General features: G+C 35.2%; 1 protein-coding gene across 1 annotated transcript in view; it reads right to left on the bottom strand.

Annotated features, from left to right (window-relative positions):
* CSMD1 (CUB and Sushi multiple domains 1) overlaps positions 1-27929 on the bottom strand; it is a 1283073-nt gene that overhangs the window by 327447 nt on the left and 927697 nt on the right. Inside the window, exons 13-16 of the mRNA XM_074861694.1 lie at positions 17156-17338; positions 15073-15399; positions 11481-11675; positions 7260-7398 (exon numbers count right to left, since the gene is read on the bottom strand). Coding sequence (XP_074717795.1) covers positions 7260-7398; positions 11481-11675; positions 15073-15399; positions 17156-17338 — 844 coding nt within the window. The remainder of the gene's footprint in view (positions 1-7259; positions 7399-11480; positions 11676-15072; positions 15400-17155; positions 17339-27929) is intronic.

The following is a 27929-nucleotide window of genomic DNA, read 5'->3' on the forward strand; positions in this document are numbered from 1 at the left end:
ATTCTTTATCTCAATGTGTCAAAAAAACAGATAATATAGACAAGAATGGAAAAAGAAGGAAACTAACGAGATAGTTGATTTACAAGAACAAATAACGTTAAAATCAACAGCGGAGTCAATGTCTGTGTCAATCACTAAACATCACATTTCTCCAGTTCATAAAAGATGTCTATGTGTGCAGTCATCCACTACAAGTTGTTCTTAAATCAAACAGCTCAAATCTGCTTTTTCTGTAGATGAAACTCTGTCTGGCATTTTTCACATCAGATGCTTTTCAAGACAGTTTGTGGTTATATCAGATACTGTTGCAAACTGCAGCATCTAAACCATGCATCATCAATTTTCCAGTCAACAAAGTTTGTGCTGTTACACAGATATCTATAACGGTCTAAATACATTTGCCTGCAAACCCAATCTTCTTATTTTCATAAGATGTTAATCTTTCAGAAATGCGTATGTTCTTAGATTTTCTCTTCTTTTCCCATAGAGCTTATTAGCTCAGCTTCTGAGAGCAACAAACTATGTCCCTAAGCAATACAATACTTTTCTCAAAGTGAATGCCCTTAAGCTGTCTTGTCAATATGGGACACGTTTAGCGGTTCTGGAGATAAGAAACTCAGTTCTTGTAATTAAAGAAAACTTCAAATTATTAAACATTTGGAAAAGGGGAAATATATGGAACGTTCCTTCAAAGTGTAAATAAACTTTATACTTTCTTAGGTAACGATGATAGAATGAACGGGTTCCCCAGCCAGGTCATTCTGTTTTACAGACCAATTTGCATTGGTCATGTAAAATCATCTTCACAGACACATCAGTATCAGTAACAGCACGTTTTGATTTAGCAAGTATTTAGTAGTCTCTATATAGTTTTCTCTCATGATTGCCTGAAAACAAAAGCACATTAGAAAGAAATCAGAAAGTATTTGTTTGCTTAACTATCAGAGCTAATGACTGCTTGGAAACTGACCGAAGCTCTTCATATTGTTCCTTCCTCTTCACACAGAAAATTTTCTAGATTTATGGTGCCTTCAACCAAGCTACCTACTCTATTTGGATATGTTGGCTAAAATCCAGATGATTGCTTTCACTGCTATCTATCCACTCTGACATTGGAATACAGGGCTTGCAGGCTTGCTAATACATTTAGCATTTTCGGGACGAGTTTCTGCCAGTGAAGCAGCCAGCTAGCATGGAATGGCCTATATCCATACTATTAAATACATATATTATCCTCCCAAACAGGGAGATATTATTCAAATTTCCTATTATGAATGGTTGCTTGCCCACAGTAACTCCTGGCCATGCTTGATAACTATTTGGGACAGTGCTAGTTGACAAGCTCAAGAAGTATGTTAGAGACTTTTTCAACAATTTAACTGCACAAACACACAAGTTCTTGTGTCTGGGAAGGTTCTCTGGTTCTGTTTAATTTACTAAAATAGACAGTCACACAGGGCATCACTAAAGCACTTGACAGTTTTTCAGTACCTTTCCATAATTTCAGAGATTATACATTGATTTGCCCTGCAGCAGAATGAGGAAACAAGACAGATACTGCTAGGCTGATTTAAATACTTTATTTGTACTCATAATGAATGGACTCAAGTTCAATAATTCAATAGTTCAATTATTTTGACAGTTATGTTTGTGAGGAAAACTAATTAGGAAGAAAGTGCTCTCAGCCAGCAATTGCAGTTTTCTTAGGAGGGCAGTATGAAAACAGTGGGTTGCAAACCCTTGCTGGAGACAGAAAACTTTAAATAACTCTTAGAGGAATTGCTACCCATTGCAATGATCTTTATTCCCAGTAGGTTCTTGCTCATCTCAAACTTAGAAATTTATTTCTAGTTCACTTGTCTGGTTTTGAGGTTTGGGGAGGGGGAGGTGTTTTTTGGGTTGGGTGTTGGGGTTTTTTTGCAATCTTTGCACTGTCACTGAAATGATAAATCAAGCTAATTATTGGAAGTTCTGCATCCTTACTGAAAGTACTTAATTAAGAGTAATTTTTTTTTATTTTATTTTAATGTTTATTACCATACTTATGCTAGTAAAAGGTAGGACATTCTCTCTCTCAGAGAACTTTAAAAAGACTTCAGTAATGCTATGTTATAGTATTCATCACAAATAGGTAGGTTTAGAATAAGGAGGTTTGTTTTATACTCTATCTAATGAATTTTCATCAATATTTAAAGTACCAAAAATTTTCTAGTCAGAGTTATCCTTCTAGCCCCTTTCTTTACAGCTCAAATCAATTAGATTTTACTTTTTTGATACCCTTCCAGGCACTAGTCATGATCTGAAATGCAAAATGTTTCAACGTAAAATGTTCATAGGGTTCCTCAGTCATTTGCTGCTATTTCTGGAAAGTTTCTAAGTACTCTGGTAAGGCACATTTGTCTAGCAACATTAAAGCTTCATTAGCTCAAGAGTGAGATAATTTACATTATGAATATCACATTCATGCAGTTTTATTCTGGCAGCTGTATCTGTGATGACAAGTCAAACAGCGAAGTATAAAAGGTTCTGTTTTTCCCAAACTAGACAAAATACTTGACAAGATATTGTACTTGTCAATTAATTGACAAAATCAATTAATTGATCTTTTTTATTTGATAGTGACTTTGCTTACTGATATTTAATTTGCTGTTATATCAGACAGCAGATTTTCCTGCAAGTAATAAAAAGGTTTTACATCCAGTTTTTATCTGGGTAGCAAAGCCTTCATGTTAACATAAGAAAATAACATTATTGCAAAAAGGAGATTACTACACTTCCCAAAGTATAACACTTTAAATGAAATTTATAATGTGATGTAGTAAAGCTATACAATTTTCTAAACCTACCAGGAAAGCTCCATAAACCTCCAAAGAAAGCAAGGAAAGGATTCTTCTCACACAAAACCAGCACAATCAGTGGTAATATTGTTTTGTAATTGAAACATTTAAGGAAAGGAGGAAGAATCCTTCTTTAAATACTGCTGATAAAAAGCTGGAGTAGATTAATTGACTGTCTGCTGTACTTTAAAAATTATATGTGATCAGAATTCTCAATTTTGTATCAGGGTAAACTCCAAGTTCTTGTTTAATTTCATTGCAGTTCAAATTGTACACAAGGCTCTAGAATTCTGTTAATGGAACATGTGTGTGCATCTGTGTAAAATGCAGTAAGTTTGGGTCTTAAATTGGACCATATGTGACAGGACCCTATGTTTCCCATTAATTTCCTCAGAAATATATTTGTCATACTGTTAAGGTCACAGTCAGTCATCCAAACATCTGCAACTTCAGGCAACTTTTATAAAATTAAAATGCTCAGTCTTATAAATAATACGGCTGTTTGCTTTCACTGCATTTGGGAAGACATCCCTGAACCTCAGACTGCTGATTTTTTTTTTTTTTTTAACAAGCTGGCAAATAAATATAAGCTTATAATTAATATAGTAATATTTAATTAGAAAAAAAAATCAGAAACTTAAAATTCTGGAACTTCCTGCTGAATGTAATGAAGGAAAACAACCTCTTGTTGTAAATAAGTAACATGGTAATTTTATGAATACTGTTTAAACAGTTTCCATTCTTGTCTGGTATTGGTCATTCTCTCATTTGGCCCCAACCTTAATTCATTTATAATAAGAAAACAAAACAGGACTGGAAAAAGCGTATGGTAAACTAAATAGACAACATATTTTAATCTTCTCCCCTACATTACATTTCATGCCTCTAATCATGTTCACAAAAATCTCCTATGCATGTGTTACTTTTCATTCATATTTCTTGATGAAGACCAGAACTTTAGCAGATCAGTGACCAGTGTAAGTTCAAAACATGTCATTTTATATATCAAAGGGGAATTCTTTTTCTTATATGATTCATTTTGCATTTACTCAATCTACTTGTAATTTTGTTGACCAGACATCCAGTCTTGTAAGAATCTTCAGCAATTCTTCAACCATCCCTTGTTTTTAACATCCTGAATTACTTAGTATTATTAGTCTAATTTTCTCCTTTTTAAGATAATTTCTGAACATGCTGAACAGCTTTGAACATAACACAGATCTCTGTAGAACACCCAAAATTCCACTGTAAGACATAGTCTCTGTTAACTAAGTTTTTAATCATGCAATGTATTAAAATTGTATTAAAATTATGCTTAGCTTTTTAATAGCCCTTTGCGGGGTGAGGTGCAAAATACAAAACCTGCATTTTGAAAACCCAGATAAACTATATCCAACATATTTCTATGCTTCCTGACACCATCAAAGAATTCCAATAGGTTTCTGAGATAGGATTTCTTTTACAAAAGCCATATTGACTCTTCCTCAGTATATCATACTTATCCATGCCTCCACTAGTGCTACACTTTATTATAGCTTTTGTAGTGGGCATCCAGTATGCAGTTCCTTAGGTCTCCATGAAAGATTTAAATGATACAGTTCCTGAAGTGTACAAGTATCAAGACAGTTGTGAAAGAACAGTTACACATAACTTTCAATTGTTCAGCCATGTCATCTTTGTACTCATTCAGGACTCCTGGGTGAATGCTGTCTAGTTCTGGTGACCTGCTGTTCACTTTGTATATGCCACCATCCCTATCAGTGGCACTTCAGTTTGAGACAGATATTCCAGTGAGTTCCCCAAAATCAAGAACGTTGTGCATGTTAAGTTTACATGAGTGCAAGAGGGAAACAAACAAATCAATGGAAGTTATACATGCAAAAACTCACTAAGCACATTAGAAAAAAAACACCTTTCACTTCAGGAATGTCCTGACTTGCAAACTGGTGAAGTACTTAGAAGAAATATCACATACATCTATTTGGTCCTCACACTCTTCCCTAGGATTATGCAGTTTTGTCCCTGTGAGGAACACAGTATCAAGCAAGATGGATCTTTGATTTGACTCAGTGACAGACACTTTTACTGTCTTCTGCCCTTCTCTACATTAATTTTCATCCCTTTTCATTTCTGCTCTTAGAAATAGAAGGCTGAATGATACTGAAAAGTTTTGATCATCACTGTTGACTCCATGTGAAGATGAAACTAGACTAGATTATTGGCTCTCCTTGGTAATACAGGAAGGCCAGTACAATAAAAACGACTGCAGTCTAGCTCCAGGCGCTGTGTTTCTACTGTACTTTGCATCTTTTTGTCAAATGAGTATTTAGTGTGATATTAGTATCTAGACCAAACACCTAAACAAATGGATATTTTTTACTTATTTTACAAAGACCTCGAAGGGTGAAGATTTTTAAAATTTTATTTTCTTTTTCTAAGCACATTCTTTGAAAAAAATTCACAATTTTGTTAGATACTTGTATGGATAGGCAAAAGTACTAATTGACGTCACAATAAATACAAAAGGATTAAACATTTTGCAGTTCACATTCCTTCCTTGTGCCTAAATGCACTTTCAAGGCCTCCTGATTCCACATAAGAGGTAGAGTAGGCTGAAAATTATTCTCCTTGACAAATAGATTATTATTCCAAAAGAAACCTGCACACTACACAGGGACATAATCCCAGTGCATTCCAGTTGCTCTAATTTAGGTCCACACTGACATAACGTTTTTGCAAATTAATAGGGATGATAATTTCAGTTAGATAATACTTTAAAATGAAGTTTAAGACTCTGCCTTTAACAATATACTGATGTCTGGACACCTGTTTTTTTTTTCTTGTTTTGATCACTCATGGTGAAACTTGCAGTATCCAAACAAACTAAATCCTGATATACACTGTTAGCATATAGTATGCTAACATACACTGAAGTAGAATCATAGAATCATGGAGTATCTCAAGTTCGAAGGGACCCACAAAGATCATTGAGTCCAACTCCCTGCTCCTCACAGAACTACCTAAAACTAAACCATATGACTAAGACTGTCGTTCAGATGCTCCTTAAACTCTGACAGGCTTTGTGCTATGACCACTTCCCTGGGCAGCCTGTTCCAGTGACCAACCACCTTCTCAGTGAAGAACCTTTTCCTAATGTCCAATCTGAACTTCCCCTGATGCAGATTCATTCCATTTCCTCATGTCCTGTTGCTGGTCACCAGAGAGGAGATCAGCACCTCCTCCTCCTCTGCCCCCTTGAGGAAGCTGGAGACTGCGATGAGGTCACCCAAGCTGAACAAATGAAGTGACCTCAGCCACTACTGATAAGTCTTTCCCTTGAGACCTTTCACCATCTTGGTCACCTCCTCTGGACACACTCTACTAGTTTGATATCCTTCTTATATTGAGGCACCCGAAACTGCACACAGTACTCGAGGTGGGGCCACACCAGTGCAGTGTAGAGTGGGACAATCATCCCCCTCGACCAGCTGGCTATGCTGTGCTTGATGTATCCCAGGACACCGTTGGCCCTTTTGGCTGCCAGGGCACACTGTTGACTCATATTCAACTTGCCATCAACCTAAGCCCCCAGATCTCTCTCCGCAGGGCTGCTCTCCAGCCTCTCATCCCCCAATTTGTACATATAACCAAATTGCCCTATCCCACGGAGAGAATCCTGCACTTGCTCTTGTTACATTTCACACTTTTGGTGATTGGTCTCACATCTCTAGTCTATCCAGATCTCTCTGTAAGGCCTCTCTACCCTTGAGGGAGTCCACAGATTCTCCTAGTTTAGTATCATTGGCAAATTTACTTAACGTACATTTGATTCCTGCATCCAGATCATTTATAAATAATTAAGGAGTACTGGCCCTAATATTGAGCCCTGTGGGACCCCACTGGTGACTGGTTGCCAGCCTGATGTAACCCCATTTACCATAACTCTTTGAGCCTGACCCATCAGCAAATTGCTCACCCAACACATTATGGACTTGTCTAGCTATGTAATGTATGTTGCATCAGAAAAAAATCCTAATGGGGGAAAAAAAATTGTATCCAACAGACAATACTCAGAACTTTTTCCACAAATCCTTTTTTTCCCTAGGAAAATTATGCTCTCTTTTAGTAAAACCTGGTCATAATCAGGTACAATATATAGTTGTACCTGAATACAAAAGTAGTCAAAAGTCCAAAATATAACGCTCTTTCTGTGCTAGGAGGTGGACATTTAATGCAAATTGTTTAAAACATAAATAAAGACAATGTAAACACTTTTAAAATTTAATTTTCTGTTTGAGGAATAGTATTGTGAGTGTTGCATCACAATTTCTTTTTCTAGTTTGGATTCTTAAAAAAAATTTTTCTTCTATGTTAAAACAAATATTTGTGCTCATACATTACTTTTTTGACTATGATTCTCACCTGTCAAAAGTTATCTTAATGGAATGTCCTGGTCTTGCTTCAATCACCCATTCACAATTAAGTGAGTCTTTATAATATCCTGGCCACCCTGGTGGTAAGATAACACCACTTGATGCTGTCAAATGTCCACCACATGGTGCTGAAAGAAAAAAGCAAGTACACTTGTAGTATACACAGTATTTCTAATACAATATTATATATTTAAAAACTTACAAAAATTGAATTTAAAAGCATAGAAAAATAAGTTTAATATACAACACAACTAAATTTTCTACATTATGTTATGAACATACTAAGTCCTGCAAAGTATCTTATCATAGCTTATTACTCTATACATATCTTAATACACAGAGCACGGCATTTGATTCTGCCAGTTTTCCTTCTGTTGAAAAGCACATTATCTCATTAAAAAAGAAAGTATCATAATTTTTTAGATCTAGTATGATTCCACATTTATGTAGAAATATCAGACAAATTGTTCCAAGTAATTTATAGTTAATTATTTTCATTGTACTGTGCCATCTAATACCTTCTTGGGTAATATTTCAGCTCAATGGAACTAATTGTAAATACTCCATTGAATCATAGAATGGTTGAAGCTGGAAGGGATGCCTAGAAATCATTTAGTCCTCCCCCTGCTCAATACAGCAGATTGCACAGGACCATGTCGTCAGGATGATGCCCTCCCTCCAAAGGCAGACACTGCACAGACTCTTTGGGCAATCTGTTCCAGTGTTTGGTCACTCTCACAGTGAAAATTTTTTCTTATGTTTAAACAGAATTTCTTGTGTTTCAGTTTGTGTTCATTGCTTCTTGTCTTGTCACTGGAGGCCACTGAAAATGGTCTGGCTCCATCTTCTTCACACCATCCCATCAGTTATTTATACACATCGACAAGATCCCTCCAAAGCCCTGAGACTTTTCTTCTCCAGTCTAGATGACCTCAGTTCTCTCAAGCTCTTCTTATATGACATATGCTCCAAGTCCTTAAACATCTTTGTGACCCTTCACTGGACTCACTATAGTATGTCCATGTGTCTTGTACTGGGGATCCCAGGACTGCACACAGCACTCCCAACGTAGCCTCACCAATGCTGAATCGAGGGGAAGGACATGTCATTTCCTCTCAGCCCAATTCTCCAGCCTTTCTGTCAAGGTCTCTCTGAACAGCACCACAAATATATGGTGTGTCAGCCACTACTCCCAGTTTTACATCATCTGCAGACTTGCTCAGAGTGTACTCTGTCCCAGAATTCAGATCATTACTGAAGATTTTAAACAGTACTGGACCCGGTATTGACCCCTAAGGTATACTACAGACTAACCTCCAGTTGGACTTTGTGTCACTGACCACACCACTATGAGCCCAACAGTTCAGTCAGTTTTCAGTCCACCTCCATGTTCAATTCTCCGGCCCATACTTCAGTTTGTCTATGAGAATCTTATATGATAGTGTTAAACACCTTATTAAAACCAAGATAAAAAATATCCATTACTCTCCCCTCATCCATCAGGCCAGTCATCTCATTGTAGAAGGTTATCAGGTTGGTCAGGCATGATTTCCCCTTCATAAATCCATGCTGACTGCTTCCAGCCACCATCTTTTCTTCATCCTGGAAATGTTTTCTAGGAATATTGCTGCATCACCTTTACCAGCATTCAAGGTGAGACCTGTAGTTCCTTGGATCTTCCTTCTTTCCTTTCTTGAAGATAGGAATTTGCTTTCTTCTGGTCCTCAGGAACATCCCTGGGTTAAATGACCTTCCCAAGATAATTGAGAGTGGCCTTGATATGTCAATGGCTGGCTTCCTCAGCATTCTTGGGTGCATCCCATCAGGCCCATTCCTGTACGTCAAATTTGTTTAAATGTTTTCTAACTTGATCCTCTTCCATAAAAGGGAAAAAAGTGTTGCAACAGGGCTATGAAAGTAAAAGGGCTAGACAGGGAGCATTTTTCAGAGCAGGATAAGAGGACTTTGGTGCAGGATTAAACAACAGTAGAAATGACTAAACAAATTCTGGGAAACATAAGTCTCTTAAAATATTAAGCTGTCATAGCACAGGGCTTTGGGATGTTATATTTTACCAAAGGCTATGGAGCAGTCTAAAATAGGAACACTTTCAAGGTCGGGTAAATTTATCTTAGTATTTGTATTACCCTCAAGTAGTCAGTGGTATCGCTATCACCAAATTCCATACTGCAGTGCAGGAAATCTTGTCACTTTTGTTTCTCTAAGTAGTGACAAGCAAACCTATTATGCCATATGGAAATGAATAGTAGAATGAATTTGTGAATAATAAAATGCTATTCCTAGTTTTGATTCAATGTTTTTTTAAAAAAAGAACTGATCTCAGAGAGGTTATTTAATTTCAACCATGACTTGCCCTTGTTTCTGGGAAGTTTTTCCAGATTTAAGTGGGGAAAAAAAGCAACCCACAGAACATGAAACATACACACTGAATTGTCTCTGGGGCAAAATGATTGGCCAGAAAAACGGCATTTATATTACATGTGTATAGTTAATGAAGAATGAAATTTATTCCATTGTGATTTTTTAAATTTAATTTTCTCATATTAAAACCATGAACAACCATAAGACTGTTGATCCTCACCTGATTATGACACGTCACTTATTTCACGTATTTCAGATGTTGCTTATAGAGTTTGTTAAGTATACAGACACAGAGCAGAGCAACAACAAAAACCAACAGTTGCTCAGAAATCTCAGACAACTAGAAGTAAACTGAATTATCACTAAATTAAGTAGCAAGGATGCTTAGTCCATACTGTAATCCAAACCCAGAAACTCCTTCAATCAAAAAGGAACACATGCTGAATGTAACTTAAAAGAACTATACTTCCTTCTGTATCAAAACAAATAGGCAAAATCTAAAAAAAGTCTAATAGTATAATGCTTTCCTCATTAAAAACCAGGTAAACATCCTGCAAGGTTCAAAGAAAGGATAACTGAGTGGCACTTATCTATTTTCTTTTAGAGTTATTTCTGTATGTGCTTTCTCTATCATTTTTTTCTCAAAGTGCTTGCCTTGGGTCCTTTATGTGTTTGTGGAAATAAAATTACACAGAGAGTACAGTGAATATTTTAACAATTTTGTATAGAGTTTCAAAATGAGGAAACATCTTTTGATGAAGAACCTCGCCCTACTCCCTGCTTTGGAGTGGTCCGGTCTTGCTCAAGGCAAAAAATCTGCTCCACTATGTAACTTACTACATGTCTTAAACAGGATAAGAAATCCTGTTAGTACAACATCTAGGTTCACATACTCCTACCAGTATCTTTAAATTTTCTTAGAAATGCAGAGTCTTATGAGAACTGCATTGTCAAATTGCCCAAATAACAAAACCCATGAAAATTATATATGATCCAGATTCTTAAGTTACTTCAGTGACACTGACATTAATGGAGGTGTGAGGTTTTTTTTAAAGTATCTTTTAATTGATTGTCTGACTATATATCTATTGTTTACTAAAAGATATATAATTTTTTGAATATTACTTTTAAAAGACATACTCTAGTCATTTATTAAATACATTCATATGTCTTGCCTTAGGACCCGTCACTGTTAAGCATCAAGGAATCAGTCTACTTTTTTTTTTTTCTCACTGTATTTGATACTAGAGAGATTTATTCCAAAGTATAGCTCATCTTAGCCTGTTTATTCACCTAGGCAAAAACAAGCAAACAAATTTGGAAATTTTGGACAATATAATGAATATTAAACATAGCCCAGATTTACACTATATTTCTCAGGAAAAAATGTACTGCAGGCTCATGTTACATACAGAAATTTAGGTATACTTTAATTTTGAGAAAATTAAAGGTGCAAATGTTTAAAAAGAACTTTTAAACAGAAATTTTACCTCACTTTTCTATGTGGTAGATAATTATGTTCTTCAGTATGCTACATCCAAAACTGTTATAACAGCTATAACTCACAACCAAGTAATGATGGTGACAAGCAGAACTTGAAAAGAATAGTAACCAGATTTTTAGAATGTTAATTTATTCCAAGAATATAAAAGCAAGCTATCTTACTTCTATTATTGCTTTCTTATTTGAGTGGAGGAGTGGTAAAATAAGATGAATTAATAACTTCAGCTAAAGCAGTCTTATTTATGCGTAAAATGTAAAAAGTAAGCTAAATTTAAATAGTTTCATTATGCAAACTGTTGGTGCAAAGTAAAGATTGTGCCCTTACCTTCACAACGTGGGACAGTAGAGCTCCATACTACATTTCCATCTTGCATAATACATGTTATGGATTCAGAGCCTTGGGTCTTCACAAAGCCATCATCACAGTGAAAGGAAACAGAACTTCCCAGGAGGAATCTGTCTCCAAAACGCCTCCCATTTATAGGAATGCCTGGATCGTGGCACTCATTCTGACCAAAGGCTGATAAAAACATAATAATAACAATAACAAAAACACCAATCATAATGTTAATAACAACAACAACCACCATCCTCTAAACTTTGTCTCTTTTTTTTGGAAGGGGGTAAATAACCTTTCAATTGTAATGTAATAAGATATAATACTTAATATATTATAACTGAAAGTATAGAAAATTCCTCAATAAAAAGTCAGCTTTAAATCCAATGACATTCACGCAGATGCAGTGTGGTTCAAATTCAGAAGCTTTTTAGCTATGTGTGGCTTAGATACACAAGAACACTTTGCTTAAATTTTCTTCAGGACAAAATCCAGATGTTTGCCTCTACATGATGAGAAGTATGGTTTCACATTGCACTAATCTGGCAGAAATACAGGCTACTGCTAAAAAACTATGGTCACTGCCTAGGCCAGACTGAGCAACCTGCTAGTGGGATACTCAGAGCAGTCTTCCTTCATCTAGTGGGGTGGCAACACAGGGAGAAACCCACATCTCCATGTGCATGTGTGACCTCAGGGGGTGTTCTCATCAGTATGTGGACCAGTGAGTTGCAGGGATCAGCAATGTAAAGCTAGGGGACCTCTGTGCCTTTCAGGAGGTGTGTGCAAGTAAGGGAACCCACTTCAAGGAAAAGGGGTGAGTGCTTGTAACTCATACACCCTGTGAAGGTGCGTATGTAATTCTTGTCAGAGCAGGATGAGGATGGATTAGAGTGGAAAGGTACTTACAAACGTATATGTGTTAAGAGTCACAAGTGGTCTTCCCCAGGGCTCAGTATTGGGGCCAGTTCTGTTTAATACCTTGATCAATGATCGAGTGCACCCTCAGTAAGTTTACAGATGACACCAAGTTGGGCAGGAGTGTTGATCTGCTTGAGGGTAGGAAGGGTCTGCAGAGGGATCTGGACAGGCTGGATTGATGGGATGAGGCCAATTGCATGAGGCTCAGCAACGCTAAGTGGTTGGTCCTGCACTTGGGTCACAACAACCCCATGCAATGCTTCAGGCTTGGGGAAGAGTGGCTGGAGAGCTGCCTGGCAGAAAAGGACCTGAAGGCCTGAATATGAGCCAGCGATGTGCTCAGGTGGCCAAGAAAGTCAACAGCATCCTGGTTTGGATCAGAAATAATGTGGCCAGCAGGACTAGGGAAGTGATCTGTCCCCTTGTCCTTGGCTCTGCTGAGGCTGTACTTGAATATTGTGTTCAGATTTGGGCCTCTCACTACAAGAAAGACATTGAGGTGCTGCAGCATGTCTAAAGAAGAGCAACAAGGCTGGTGAAGGGTCTAGAGAACATCTTATGAGGAGTGTCTGAGGGAATTGAGGCTGTTTAGTCTGGAGAAAAAAAGGGTTAGGGGAGACCATAGCACTCTCTACAACTACCTGAAAGGAGGCTGTAGCAAGGTGGGTGTTGATCTCTTTTTCCAATTAACAAGTGATAGGACAAGAGGAAGTGGCCTCAAGTTGTGCCAGGGAAGGTTTAGATTGGATATTAGGAAAAAAAATTCACTGAAAGTGTTATCAAGCATTGGAACAGGCTGCCCAGGGAAGTGGTTGAGTCACCATCACTGGAGGTATTTAAAAGACATGTAGATGTGGTGCTTAGGGACATGGTTTAGTGGTGGACTTGGCAGTGTTAGGTTAATGGTTGGAATCCATGATCTTAAAGATCTTTTCCAAGCTGAACAATTCTATGATCCTAAGATAAACCAGGCAGCACAAGAAAACACCAAGTGTGGTCACAGCACCAAACCTGTCAGAGTTCAAGGAGTGTCTGGATGATGCTCTTAGTCATATGGTTTAGTTTCAGGTAGTCCTGCAAGGAGCAGTGAGTTGGACTGGATGATCATTATGGGTCTCTTCCCACTCAAGATATTATATGATTCTAATATTTTGTAAGTGTCTAACATCGTGGTTTATCTGTTCAACTCCTGATATTGATCTTGAATCTACAGTTCACCTAATATGTTTCATTAATAAATCAATACACTGCTCTGACCGTGATTGGATTTTAATCACATGAATGGAGCACTTTTTCCCAGCAACACATCCAGAAGTACTAGCGCTTAACTAGCACTGAATTTAAACTAAGCATTTTCTATGAACACAAAGGATTCATAAATCAGGGACACTTCCATTTGTCATCTGTTTCCCAGTATGGAGGCATATGTGCTCTTAGATAATTCTAGCATATAAGGCATGCATCAAGCTCAGCTGTAACACCTACTTTAATATGAAAAGTGTGGTGGAAAGCTCTTTTGCATAATACTTAGGTGATCAAGACTCTCAGGGAGTTTGATCCATGAGTATTATATTGCTGACTGCATAATTCTCCACCTTCAAATAGAAGTAATATTACGGTCTGTCTTTACTTTGGTAGAATAGCATATGGAGAAAGGGATATGAATAATGTCAGACAGAAGCAGACCTAGAATTGAGGCCTCACATTTTCTGGTAAATCTTTTAATCTCTACAGTCTTAGTTAAGGTATCTCCCTTTTCCTGATGCTTTTCAAAGGACAATAATTATCCCCTTCTCTGAAAGCACAGGAACAATTTAGGCATCTAAGACTTAAAAAGGGTTGCAATCCATGAATTCCATTTTTATATGGGACACCTTTATAAATAATCAAGGAAACAACTTGGTCCTGAACAAACACTGTTAATTGATTACCTGTTAATTGATTACCTTAATTGATACAAGATAGGAACAGTGCAAGATGTGACAAAGGCAACTTTATTGCCAATTAACTTCTTAGAAGATAATTTCTTCAACTAAAAAGTTAATCTCCATATAAGTAATGTCTTTGCATGACTAATAAAACTTCTAGGAGAATTAGCAGTCTATGGCAAATGTGATAAAGTTTTCTACATGACGACGATGTTACTAGTTTTCAATTGAGAGTACTGCTGAGTAATACTCTTTCTCACAAACAAAGCAACAGATGGCTATCTGTTGACAGATATTTTTTAGCCTGGTTTCCCAAACGGGAAAGACTTATGCTTTTCAGACAAACATCTCCATATTGGGATCTAAGCTTAATACCTTTGTGAACTTATTCCTGCTGGTTCCATTGAGAAGTATTTTAAATCACTTGCAATGGATGCTTTGATCTGAATGATCTGGGCTTTAGATGCATGCTCTGCATTTATGCAGTGTCAACCAAAAAGCCCTATAAATAATGAAGGGAATTCCTCAGCACTATCACAATTAAAATAAATAAATGTTAAAGATTCAGATAAACTAATGAATATGAGAAAGACAGCTGAAAGCAGTACAGTTATGAAAGCAATACAATTTACTTCTCTATTATAAATAAAAACATGTTCTATTTTTCATTATTATGAAGAAAGATAGCTTCATTTTAAGACTAGCCATAAAATAAAAGCAAAGTTTCTTACTTGTGTAAGTGATATTAAATCCTCTTCCAGTCGTAGAGTGATCCGACTGAAATTCAAGTCTTACTATGTGCCCACTGCTAGCCAACTGAGAAGGGACCTCATTGCCAGAAAAAGTGCCAAGAGGTGGTAAATCTGAAATCCCGTCATCTTTCACTGTAAGGTAGTCAAATTGAGGTTCTACATCAAAGTCGTTGAAAATCAGATGGATTCTGCTTCCTGGCTCTGAGATAATTAACCAAACACAGTTCATATTGTTCCCATACTCCTCAGGATAATTTGGAGAAAGAATAATTCCAGATGGTGTGGTGAAGTTGAAGAAACATGAGACTAAAGAAAACAACAATAGATTCTTAAAATACTATCCACAAACATTATAAATGCTTGTCTTTATATTTTTTTATAATTCTATCATTTTTATTCTTGTGAAAAGGGATGCTTTTGAAGCCTGGATGTCAAAACTACTACAAATGCAACCTGGAAATGTTTAAGACTGTCAGGATATTTCTCCAACATAACATGCCAGCCTTGTATGTTTTTATTTCCCCAAGTGAGGCTAAGTGACTGCACCAGGTCCTGCAAGAAATTATTAGAAGAATGAATGTAAAGAATGCCAAAGAAAGTAAAAGTAATGCCTAATGTGTCAGAATTTGGAAAAAATGGCAGGTTTATTGTGAAATGAAAATGCAACCTCCAAATTTAAATGTGATCTTTTTTTAAAAGGAGTATGTGTGAAAATGTATTTAGCGATCCAAAAAATCAAGCGCAAGGCCTTGATGTAAATAATAGTAGAAATTTAGTTGTGCCTCGATCAGGAACTCTTAAGAGTATATAGTACAAACTTATTTTACCTCTTCTATAGCACAGGACAACTAAACAAAAATGATTCATAGTTCTCATCCTTTTTCAGTCCTTTCGGCCAATTTTCATCAAGACAATTCCTAACATTTCAGAGTCATGAGCTTGTGGCTGGCTGGTACTTTAGTGAGAAGTACAGTACATTCAGAAAGAGGAAGGCTCACTGTATATTAATTAAGACAAATGATAACCATTACTCAGCTCTCCGCATATGTCCAACTGAACTCAGTGTTTGTAAATAGATGTAAGTTTACATTCCATTATCTTTCACAGGGCATGTGCACATCAAACAGTGGAGCAGAGTAAAATACTCCTCACTATTGCCAACAGAAACTAAGATATCAATCCAATGCAATACAGCACTATGAAGAAACACAACTTCTGTCTGCAAAGGGAACTGAAGCTGCACTGTCTCCATGTCCAGGCTTTACATGTTTAGACACATTTCATCATGGCATAGGCATATAGAGACTTCCCGTCCAGAACAAGCTTACTCAGTTTGGTAAGTCCTGCACAGCTGCAAAATACATATATGTCCAGGTAGAACCGGACACCTCACTAAGTTTGTTCTGAAAATACATTACTGAATTATAAGACTCTTTATAGGAAAAGGTAATGTGTTCTCAAGAACTGAAGTGCCTAATGGATCTGTGTACTAGAAAGGTTTATTCTATTTTACCACAGAAGAAAAAGAAAAAAGTAAAAAAACCCAGCTCTCTTTAAATCCATCTACAAGCCTACCTACGAACACATTTTATCTTCTAAAACAAAACTAACAAATAATGATTTCACCTACCCTTTTTCCATGTTGGATAACCTTATGTTTCTTACATTTGTTTTCATGCTTTATTAAGATATCAGAAAAATAACCAATCTTTTCTTATGTGGATCTGCAGACTGCTTTGCACTTCCAGAATCAATGTTTATGTCCCAGAGTCTTTTTGAACACTTCTATGCTATTAGGAATTGCTCATTTAGAGTCTAATTCAACACACATTTACATTAAGAGTGTTAAACGGTTCAATTAAATATCAAACGAGGGAAAAGAACATTCTAAAACAGTCCTATGTGATGTTCCCCATAAATGAGCTACTATTGAGCCAACTAAATAAAACCCATGTGACTGAAAAAGTCTTCAAGGTCTTTTGAAATGTTTTTCTGCTGGCTATTCCTAAATGCTAAGAAAAGCAAGAGGCTAAGGTCAGAAAAAAGTAATAATAATTCTTACAAACACAACTGGGTTTGTTGCCAGACCACTGGTTGTTTTGTTGACATGTAATTGTTCTCTCTCCCACCAGTTCAAAAGCTGCTTGACATTCAAAGGTAAGTGTATCTCCATGCAGAAAACTGCTGCCAGTTCTTTTTCCATATGATGGAATTCCGGGGTCTCCACAACCTCCTTTCTCAATTTCTGAATATCAAAAAATTCAAAAACAATAATAAGGAGAATATATTTACAAGCAATTTATATGTATCAGAAATGCTTTAAAAATTTTTGGCATTATGCCCTGAAGTAATATTTCAGCTGAAAGTGAACTAAGTAGAGGTAAATGCTGTAAAACCACCTCTAAAATTACTTAGGATCTAAATCTTTTCACAACCTAATAGCATGGTTGCACTGAACTACAGTATATTTGAAGGTAAAATTATAAATCTATAGTCTCCATTCTAACTATGGAGACACACTATGTGTAGATCCTAATTCTGATAATGAGGTACTAGTAATAAAGATTCTATCTTAAGTCTCACATCTTCAAGTCCATTTATAAGGCTATTAGCAATATGATTAAAAGTATATAATTTACTGATAGTGTCAATGAATTTCATTTTAAGCACCAAGACAAAATAAAAACAAAACTAAGGAATTATTTCTTAATCTCATACTTCAAATTAGAGCCACATTTTTCCCAGCTGTATTCAGCTACGCTGAAAAGAGATTAACATTTTGGATTATACTTTCTAGATATTCTCTAGGACATCTGCTATTTAAATTACTTAATTCATAGCTATTGATAAGAATACAAGATAAGAATATAAAAACCTCAAGACATACAATTTATGAATAACACAAATATTAGAACAGGAAATGTAAATATTAATTGCCCATGATAGAAATGCTGAATCATCATACAAATGGCTATACACATAGCTGTCCATCAAAAATGAAGGCTCCACTTCTTTGCCATTAAATTTAAAGCGTTTTTTTTATTAATTTCAATTTCAGCAACAAAAATAACAACAAAGCACTTCTGGTTCTATAAACTGCATTGCTACATCTGTAGTAAAATGTTGTAAACCTCATTTGAATTAAATTACTGATAAAATTCTTGTTATTTAAATGTTTCCCAGTTCAATCCAAGGTATGAAATCTGAAACATTCACAATAACAAGAAAATTCTACTCACTGTATAGTGTTAAATATTAATATAATTTAACACCATTAAAAATGTCTGCTGTCAAATATTGTTAAATCTACTAATGTTAAATCCTGGCAGAAATGTATATCTTGACATGCTAGCTAACTGCAATAGAAATTTTGAGATGCAGGATGGCATTATTATGGTATGTGAAATCAATCCACAACCTTAAAGCAGTTGTGAAATGATTGTTGACAGGCATGTTCAGAAAGGTATTTCCACATATTTCACAAAAGAACAAGTAGCTGATCAGGATAAAAGGAGATATAATTTTTTTTCTTGGTAATCTTAAAATCAAACTTTGAAAATTAGGAGTAACTATTCCATCTATGAATTCAAAGCAGTTCTGGAGTCAGTTGTTTTATTTAAATAATTTGTCTTACCAGAAAGCTAGAAGGTATCAAATGAATGAAAACATCTTCCAAAAAGTCCAGTTCACAAATATTATAAAACACCAGTAGAGCAATACCATCAGTAATATTTATAAATAAGGATTCAAAATTATATGTATTTACAAATGCTTTGACGTAGTTTCATTTGCCTGCTCCTACTGAGACATTGATTCCTACTGCCACAGTGGAGCACTGGAAACCTGTGTATTGCCAGCTATCCACAGCTCCACATCTTACTTGAAAGTATGTGGAGCAACAGAAAAGTAGAAAGCACATTTTAATTGCATTTTAAAAGTTCATGTCCTCCACTGATAGCAAAGCTATATCTAATCCAGCATGTGAGGATGATCATAAACTCTCTTTTCCTTTGTTTCTCGAAGATCAGAGTAATACTGTCTCAGGCAGGAGTGTCAGGAAGCAAACTGTCTACAAGGTTTTGCAAAGGTGTTGCTGGAGATTTATCCGTTAGAAGAAAGCAACAGGTGTTTCTTTCCATGGTCTACAAAGGAAGTATCAAAATATCTTTAATTAATTAATTTACTGAAGTAGAAGACACATCAGGATGCTTTCTTTCAGGTGATACACCAAACCCTAGGAGAGGGCTATGGATCAGAGAGCCAAAACTTTGAACAGAAACTACCATTAATTAAGCTCTCTGGCAGGTTGAAAATTCCGTTTTGCAGGAAACAAGTACAGTATGTCTTTAATCAGAACTGAGCTCTTACTAAGGAAGGCAAGAATGCAGGATAAAGTTTGGAGACTAGGGAAATACTTTGTGCTTTTTAATATATCACCCTTCATCCAAGAATGCCCAGTTTTACCTGGGGTGGAGATACAATTTGGAGTTTTAAAAATCTGATTTGCAAGCACAAACAAGGAGTTAAAAATATAAAAACTAATTGCAGGTCAAACTTTTTTGAAATACTTTTATTCTTTGGAAAAATAATGGTTTAATAAAATCTGTCTCAAAAGAAACATTTTAATGAGGAATTTACATTCTTTCTTAAAATACATTAAAAGGGATTTTAAAATCAAATTATTTTATATTAAAAAGCCAAATAAGTCATAAGAAAGTAAAATGAAATGTATTAACTTTATTTCTATTTCAGCTTTCAGGATGTGTGCTTGTTTGTTCAACATAAAAGCAATTCAGCAAATGTCACAAATTTATAAAACACTTCCGAGGATGTCTTATTTGCATTTAGACAATAAAAAGCTTGAAAAATTCCATCCACCTCTAGAAATCTACATCTTCACAAACCTTGAAGTGAAGACTATCTATCCTTAACAGAAAATGTACTCTAGTCAAAAACAAATTATTCAGGTTGACAGAAAGCACCTATTTAATTTCAATGGATAGCATTCACTTCTATCTTCAAGCTTCACATAAATTTCCTGGTATGAAGATTTACAATATCATGCATATCATATCATTCTTATTCATATTACATTACTGGTGCTACTATCAATACCACAATTTTAGATCAATTAATATTCTACCAATTAATTTTATAGTGAGACAAAGATCTGTTGTTTTCACACCAGAAAAACAAAAAGAACACCCAGTTTAGATACTTTAACAACATTCCATGCACTTTTTCAGTTCTACGTCTGTCTTTGTTCTTGTATTACAATTGATTAATGTATGCATTAGGCAATTTCCTTCCAAAATATTTGAAAAATACCAAAACCACAGAAAGCTGTGTCTTGGCTGACTGAATTTCTCATAGATAGACTGATTGCAGATCTCTAGTTGTTAAGATGACAAAACTTCCTTTCCCCATAAAAAGATAAAACTTTTAGTAATAGTCTCAGTTATAATGTCCAATCTTTAAAATCTTTTATTAAAGTATTGTACAATATAATCCATGTAAAAATTCTGCCAGAAGCAGAACACATTATTACATATTCACTTTCTTAGTATTCAGGAAATCTTGAGGGAGTGACAGAACAAAGCAGATTAAGTCAGATGCAAGTCTGTCTGTACATTTCTCTTTACTGAAGATCTAGATTTCTGTCACATATATTAATGACAGACTAAAACTTAGGGAAGACAGGGAAGACTAAATTCAGGGGGTGTATTTATACGTAAAGAATACTATTTGTTTATAACTAGATCTAGAGTAGTACAGGCATGTAATGATTCCCAACATTTTTCTGTCCTCGGGGATTTAACACAGCTTTTTATTTCCTTGCTGTTTTGCTGATTAGGGATACCAATTAAACTCAGACACCAGAATGAAAAGAGTAGTTATTTACTGGAAATAATTAAATAATGTAACAAAATAATATGGAAAACATACAGTAAGAAAAGACAGAATAGTGCACTTAAATAGGAAAATACAGGGTAATGCATCAACTCGTTACTACCCGAGAGAGAATAGTGATTAAGAAAGATACATCACCACTTGCATACGTTACAATCACCCAGATCCGCAGTCACTGGGGAGCCCCAGTTACAGCGAGGATTTGGAGAGCCTGTCCCGGCAAGTGGGAAATGCTATGCGGTGCGTCCACCTGTAGGTGAGGCATCCAAAGTTGCTGTGAGCGGGTCCAGCCTTATATACCCAAAAATCAGCAAGCCAGAATAGCTGGCACCTTTGTTTTAAGTGGAAATATCTGGTTTCAATCTCACATTAGATTCCCCCAGAGCCTGGCCAGGGCTCAAGGAAGAAGCTAAGGGAGTTTCCCTGCTTATCTAACTGATTTATGAGCAAGGTCACACATCAGGTCACAAGGCCAGACAACTGGGTCTGTGGCCCTGTTATCTTGCCCACACACAAAGGAAGATAAGGATATATTCAGGATAGACAAGTTTTATGATGTTAAGCTACATCTTCTATATATATTTCACTAATGATTACATACTGAGTTAGCAGTTTCGGCTCAGGCTTCAACACTTCCACCTTTTACATCAGAATAGGTGGTTTGTTATAACTTAATATAATACCTATTAGCACAATGGTTATCAGTTATAAAATATACAGAATTCATCTATAGGTCAACTCTGGCTTGGGCTGGTTGTCCAAGCCTTAGCACTTCACTTGTCTCTTCTGGTACCTGTCCGACTTCCACTGATTTGATAAGAGAACAAATTTTTTAACTGTTTAAAGTCAGTTGAGGTGCATTGTGCCTATTACTTAAAGATATGCACCAATTATTCTGCTTCATAAATTGCAAAGAGGGTATACATCTGTTTGCTAAAAATAGAACATTCTGACCAAGTCAGTGGAACTATGTTGAACTCTTAGAGAAATCCTATGGGACAGGAAAGGTTCTTAACATGACAAACATGAAAATAAAAGCTATGCTAACCTATTTAAAATGTGGCAATAAAACCCCTATTCCTTTAGAATTATTCTGTGTACTTATTCTTTTGATCTGAGTCCTTAGAGCTGTGTGAACTTCATGAAGTTTGCAAATAAACTTTCGAGCTCAAATTTAAACATCAGTTTCCTCCGGTTAACAAAATATTAACATTGATCTCATTCAATTGTTTCTTGCTTTCATGTACTCTCTTTCAGTAGCCTAAAGAAAGAGGCTTTTCATCTTGTTTGTAAACTAGAAACATTTACTCAGTTTTGGGGAATAGTCTCTCTTTAATGTTGGAAGAATGATGAGATTAGATTTCTGATGAGAAGATCATATTCCTCTGAATTTCATAAAAGACATTCTGTTTTCTTTCAAAGGAAGAAATATGACAATTCTAAAGTGATATTAAGCATCTAAATAAGTATTGTGACTACTATTTGAAAGGTGTCACATTGCAATTCAAGTCTTTGATGAAAACACATTTCATTACTTTGACCCAGGTATCTGAAATATATAATAAAATACGTCATAGATTATGACATTTGGCAGCCTTGAATTTATTAGTCATGGTAGTAATTTACTTTTTTTCCCCTTGTTACTAGATTACAACTACACAGTTAAAAATAATTTCTTAATGTCACTATGTTTTCATTCACATTATCCAATATTCTAGCTTAGATGATTAGTAAATCATCAAATCCCTAAATCTCTAGCTAGATACTTCAGCAGCAGCATATTAATAATATCCTCACACTTTAATGATTCAGAAGTATAAATACAATTTAAACTAAAGAAGTGTTTTAAACATGTGGGTTACACAACAATTCATTGTTTCAAATAGATACATAAATAAACTTCAGTAGTTCAAGGTCTAGCAGAAAGTTGAAGTCAATACCTCTAAAACCTAAAATCATGAATTTGACAACATTTCATAATTATCACTTTAGCTATAGTTAAGATAGGTTAGGAGAAGCTGAGAATTGACACAGGTATTTATTTACCAAAAAAAAAAAAAAAAAAAAAAAAAAAGATAGTTTGGAAGTTTATTTCTGTGTCAGATAGGACCTTTTCAGTTTAACATCTAAACTCTTATATGACAGGTCACAGAAATTCATGTTTTAAATACAATAAAATCGATCATTTAGCTTATCTCCTCTTATTCCTCATATCTCCCTGCATTAACAGTCATACCTGACACAGTGAAATCTGATTTAAAAACACAAATAGAAAAACTCTTATACAAAGAAAAACCCTTACACAAAGAGAACAGATAGAGAGATATGCTTAGGATTGCAGAAGAGGACATAAGTAAAATAATGATATTATATATATGATTCCTGCAAAGGAGCATGGAACGACTGATGAAAGTGAAAAGGACAAATCAAAACTAATAGAAAAAATATTTCAGATAGTACATAATTGGACTGTAAAAGTGTCTATTAAAGGTAAAATGAGGTTGGCTAAAAACATGATAATTTTATAGATGATCAAAATTTTATCATTATTCCAGTAAATTTTGGCAAAGAAATTTTACAATATAATTTATTACCAGTGTCCAGGTATAAAAAGAGAAGGCCTCCCTCACAGATTATATAGTTCCCAGCAGCATTCTAAGAGATTCTCACAATTTCTTTGAAATGTTTTGTCCTTGATGTTATCAAAAAGGCCACAGATTATAGCCAGTAGATTAATTTTTGTTGTTTCTACCTTATTGCATTCTGTATCAATATTAAAAAACAAACATAACCTTAGAAACAGATAGATGGAAAACCAACATGAAATTTTTTTACAGGAAGACCATTTAAGCTAACAGTTCACTGTCATAGCTTATGGATGGCTTGTTGGTAATAACATATCATGTCATATAATATAAAAATCCTTGAAGGAAAAAAGCAATTCAAGAAGAAAGAAAATCAAATCTTTTCAATAAATATGTTCCTTAAGTTCAATATTTACTGCGTACTTAAATATTCCATTACAGAATGCAGAAAAATACAATGTTGGTTTGTTTACAGCCAATTTTACATGTCCAGGGGGAGATGCAGACCAAATCTGAACAGGGATGAGGAAGAAGCTTTCTGTTACTTCTTGCAGAAAATATGATAACAACTAACTGACTGATGAAATAGCAGGTGAAATATATTATCAATAATTGAAGAAAAATAAATCTAGAAAAAAATTTTTATGACCTTGCAAGCACAATGACAGGATCTGAATTGACAGTTATTGCTCAGGAACAAGAACTCTGGCATACTAAAGATAATTCTATGAAATTGTAAGCTATTGAAAATGATAGGAAATGCTATGAAAGGAACAGTGAAGAAAACAGAAAAGAGTATTCTGACATCACATAAAACCCTATTGCATTTGCACGTTGAATATTGTATATAGTTCTGCTCCTCCATATAAAAAAAGATACATTAGATCTAGGGAAGGAAAACAAAAGATCAATGTTACTTTTTCTGAGGAACTGAGGAGCAATTAAATAGACTGGAAATCTCTTTTGTTGGGAGCTGACATATATGTGTTCAATAAGTGATTGTACAAATACATGGAAGAAAATCTTACTGAGAGACAAAGAGGAAGTACTTGAGCCATGCATCACTGGAAACAGGGAAAGTACTCTGGGATTTTTTCTGTCTCTTGATTTATCACTGTATATTTCACCATTTTTTTTCCTTAAACATTCATTATTGTCTAGTATCAACATGCTATGGGCTTTCAGTCTCACTGTCGATTTTATATTCTAAAGTTTTGTGATAAGGAACATCATTTTGTTCAAATTGCAGAATATTTCTTTACTAACAGAAGGAGTAGAGCCTGTCTATACAAAAGGCTAGAAGTACCCTGGACAATAGTTAGCCCAAAGATATCCTCTGGAATGCAAGTTAGCATGTTATGGTGAAAATTAGGAAGTACAGTAAAAACCAAGTGTATCTGCCTCAGCAATGATAAGAATAACATAAGGATGAATCTCATGAAAAGGTAAACCATGGAATGAGGCAAAAGACAATAAAAGAGCTTGTAGAAAATCATTAAACATAAGAGAAAGAAAAATAGCTAGCAGGTAAGGAGAATGAAGGACAGCACCTTCACTTTTCCAGAAAAAGAAAAATCATAGCAAGATAATGAAAGTTTAAATAAAACTAAGTAAAGGGCAGGATAGGAAGAGAACAGGTTAAGGACTATTTAGAAAATGCAGGCATATTCAAGGGAACAGGGCCTAATTAAATTCACATTAAAGTACTTTAACTGAAGCAGTCTATGAACTATTAGCAATTATCTTCAAGGTCACATATAACAACTGTCTCAAAAACTGGAGAAAAGAGGACCCAAATGTGTATATAATTTGTCCCCTCAAAATGGGAAAGTGATATGCTTTATCTTTCTTTACAACATAATATCCCTGAACATCTTTACCTAAAATTATCTTAAGTCCTGGCAAGGAAGACATGGTAGTTGTCTAGAAAAGAATCAATATGTTACCAACATATTAAAAGTGCAAGTGAATTGACCTGTGTAATTACAGGATTGTAAAGCCAATGATCCTAAGCAAAGTAATGGAACAGCCAACACAGGAGTCTAGCTCTAAAAGGTCAAAAGATGAAAATATAATTAACACCAGTTAACATGGTTTTATGGAAAATTGGTCATGACAGGAAAAGAATATGATTTTTAGATTATAAACTTGGTTGACAATATATTTGGACTTCTTTCAACCATTTAAATTAGCAACACATGGCATCTTAATTAAGAATTGGCATCAGAGAAAATCAATTTAGCACATATTAAATCAATTAAAATTAGATGATTATGGTATTTCAAAGCATAAATGTGAATAAAGAATTATCATTACGCAATAGAACTGATTCAACTAGCTTAGCATATACTGGTTTTAGCCCAATCCTAACAATTTGTTGTCCAAATGATATTACAAAAAAATAGTTAATCAATAGTGGCCATAGTATTTTCAAGATGCTGTAGCCCTATGACATATATTGTAGGTGTACATGTCTTCTCGTGCATATGTACACACATAAGCATTGCTTTTTCTCATAGTCTTCAAAGGAAAAAGCAAACATCAAAATTTCAAGTCTATGGCAGCTAAGAATTTTGTAAAATAAAATTAATGTTAGATGGGAAGACCTTATTTTCCCTGAGTATCCACTTCTTACAATGGGTGTTCCTCCTCTTTAAAGACCAAAAGTGATGAGCCCAGTTTCACCAAACAAAATGGAAGATTAAAAGGGATGTCATGCATGGGATGTGTTGGAGCTTCAAGATCAGTAAGCTTCTAATGCAGGTTATAGAAGCAGTAAGTGGTCAAATGAAAAATGTTAGCTTTGAAAGCTATTTATGGATAGGGATAAAGAGGGAGAAGGATGCCTTGGTAGTATTTGACACAGGAAAGATGATTACAATGCAACTGTAATACTAATATTAGTGCACTGTGGACTTCTGAATAAGTTAATTTTGTTCTATTTCAGTAAAGAAGCAAGAAGCAGGAAGTGTGGCTCTAAAAACATTCTTCTGAAGGGGAAAAAAAAAAAAAAAAAAAAAGAATAAAAAGAAAGCATCTTTAGACCCTACACTCCTATATGCTATTCTTGCAGGACAAGTCCTGCCCTCCAGGGCTGGACTCAGTCCAGCAACTTCTAGTGTTTTGGGGGATGTACAGTTTCCACTGAGATCTCTAAGAAAAATAGTTTGATCTCAAAGTTTAAATAACTTTGAGACTTTATTGCATGTGCCCCCCTTCTGTCTACAAAGAGCTTCCTGTTATTCTTATCTGTATCTTGTATGATTACAATTTTTTTGCTGTGCCTCCTTCCTTCTGTTCTCCTGTCCTCTTGGACACTGAGAGTCCTGGGACATACTTAAGGAAGACACACTTCCCTTCTCTTTCCAAAAATGTCAACCTGACCAAGGCTTTAGCAACTAGGACAAGGCAAACAAGACTTTTTCCTCCCTAATGTAACATACTTTCTGAGGAACATAACCTAACATAAAACTACTCTGCAGACAATAGAAGCCTCACAGCTTAGAACTGACTCTGTAAAATATTCCATATAACCATATGAAAACAGTGCATACCTACATGTGCATGTAAATATTTTATTAGGATAGTATACATACAAGAAAACAAACACATAAATAAATAAATAAATAAAATTAATGTGTTATTTTAAGTGAGAGGAATTAAACAACTAAAATGTCACAAAAGCATGTTACAGAGTCTTCAAGAGCATTAGCCATCTATTTGACTTTGTACATACAGACTGGACTTCTCAGTTGGAAAATTCCATCTTGTTTTTCCACTTTCACACCCAGAAGGAAAAGGAAGAAGGATAGATTGGGTTATGCTGGTGATTTTAAAATGGTTTTGTTTGGTGAAAAAACACCCTCCTTCTGAATATTATTTGTCTGTGGAGTTAACTCCACAAACCTAAAAACCCCAGCAAATTGCTACAAGAAAGTCCTGTGCCTGTTACAATTATGTATAATCAAGCTTAACTATGGCTTTTATAGAGCCACCAGGGTATGACTAAAATACTTTATCTATTCATCACAAAGATACTTGCCTAAAACCAAAAATAAATTACTTTAAAGTGTTTAACAAGTAAAGTGTTACTAACATTCTGCCTGTTTTGTTCTTTTTCTTTAGTTAGCTCTTTTAAGTTTCCATGCACATTGGAAAATACTATGAACTTACATGGTGTGTGTCCACAAGAGTACAACTCTTATGGCTTGTTCTATCCTGTCATTTAGACTACTTAGAACATCAACTTTGTAGTTTCCAAATTGTTACAATTATTAGTGAAACTCAGAATTTATTTTTAAATGCTACAGAGAACTAGAAACTGAAGACAAGAATCTAAAG

Source organism: Strix uralensis, chromosome 3 (genome assembly GCF_047716275.1).
Source record: "Strix uralensis isolate ZFMK-TIS-50842 chromosome 3, bStrUra1, whole genome shotgun sequence".
In the NCBI taxonomy this organism is placed as follows: domain Eukaryota; kingdom Metazoa; phylum Chordata; class Aves; order Strigiformes; family Strigidae; genus Strix; species Strix uralensis.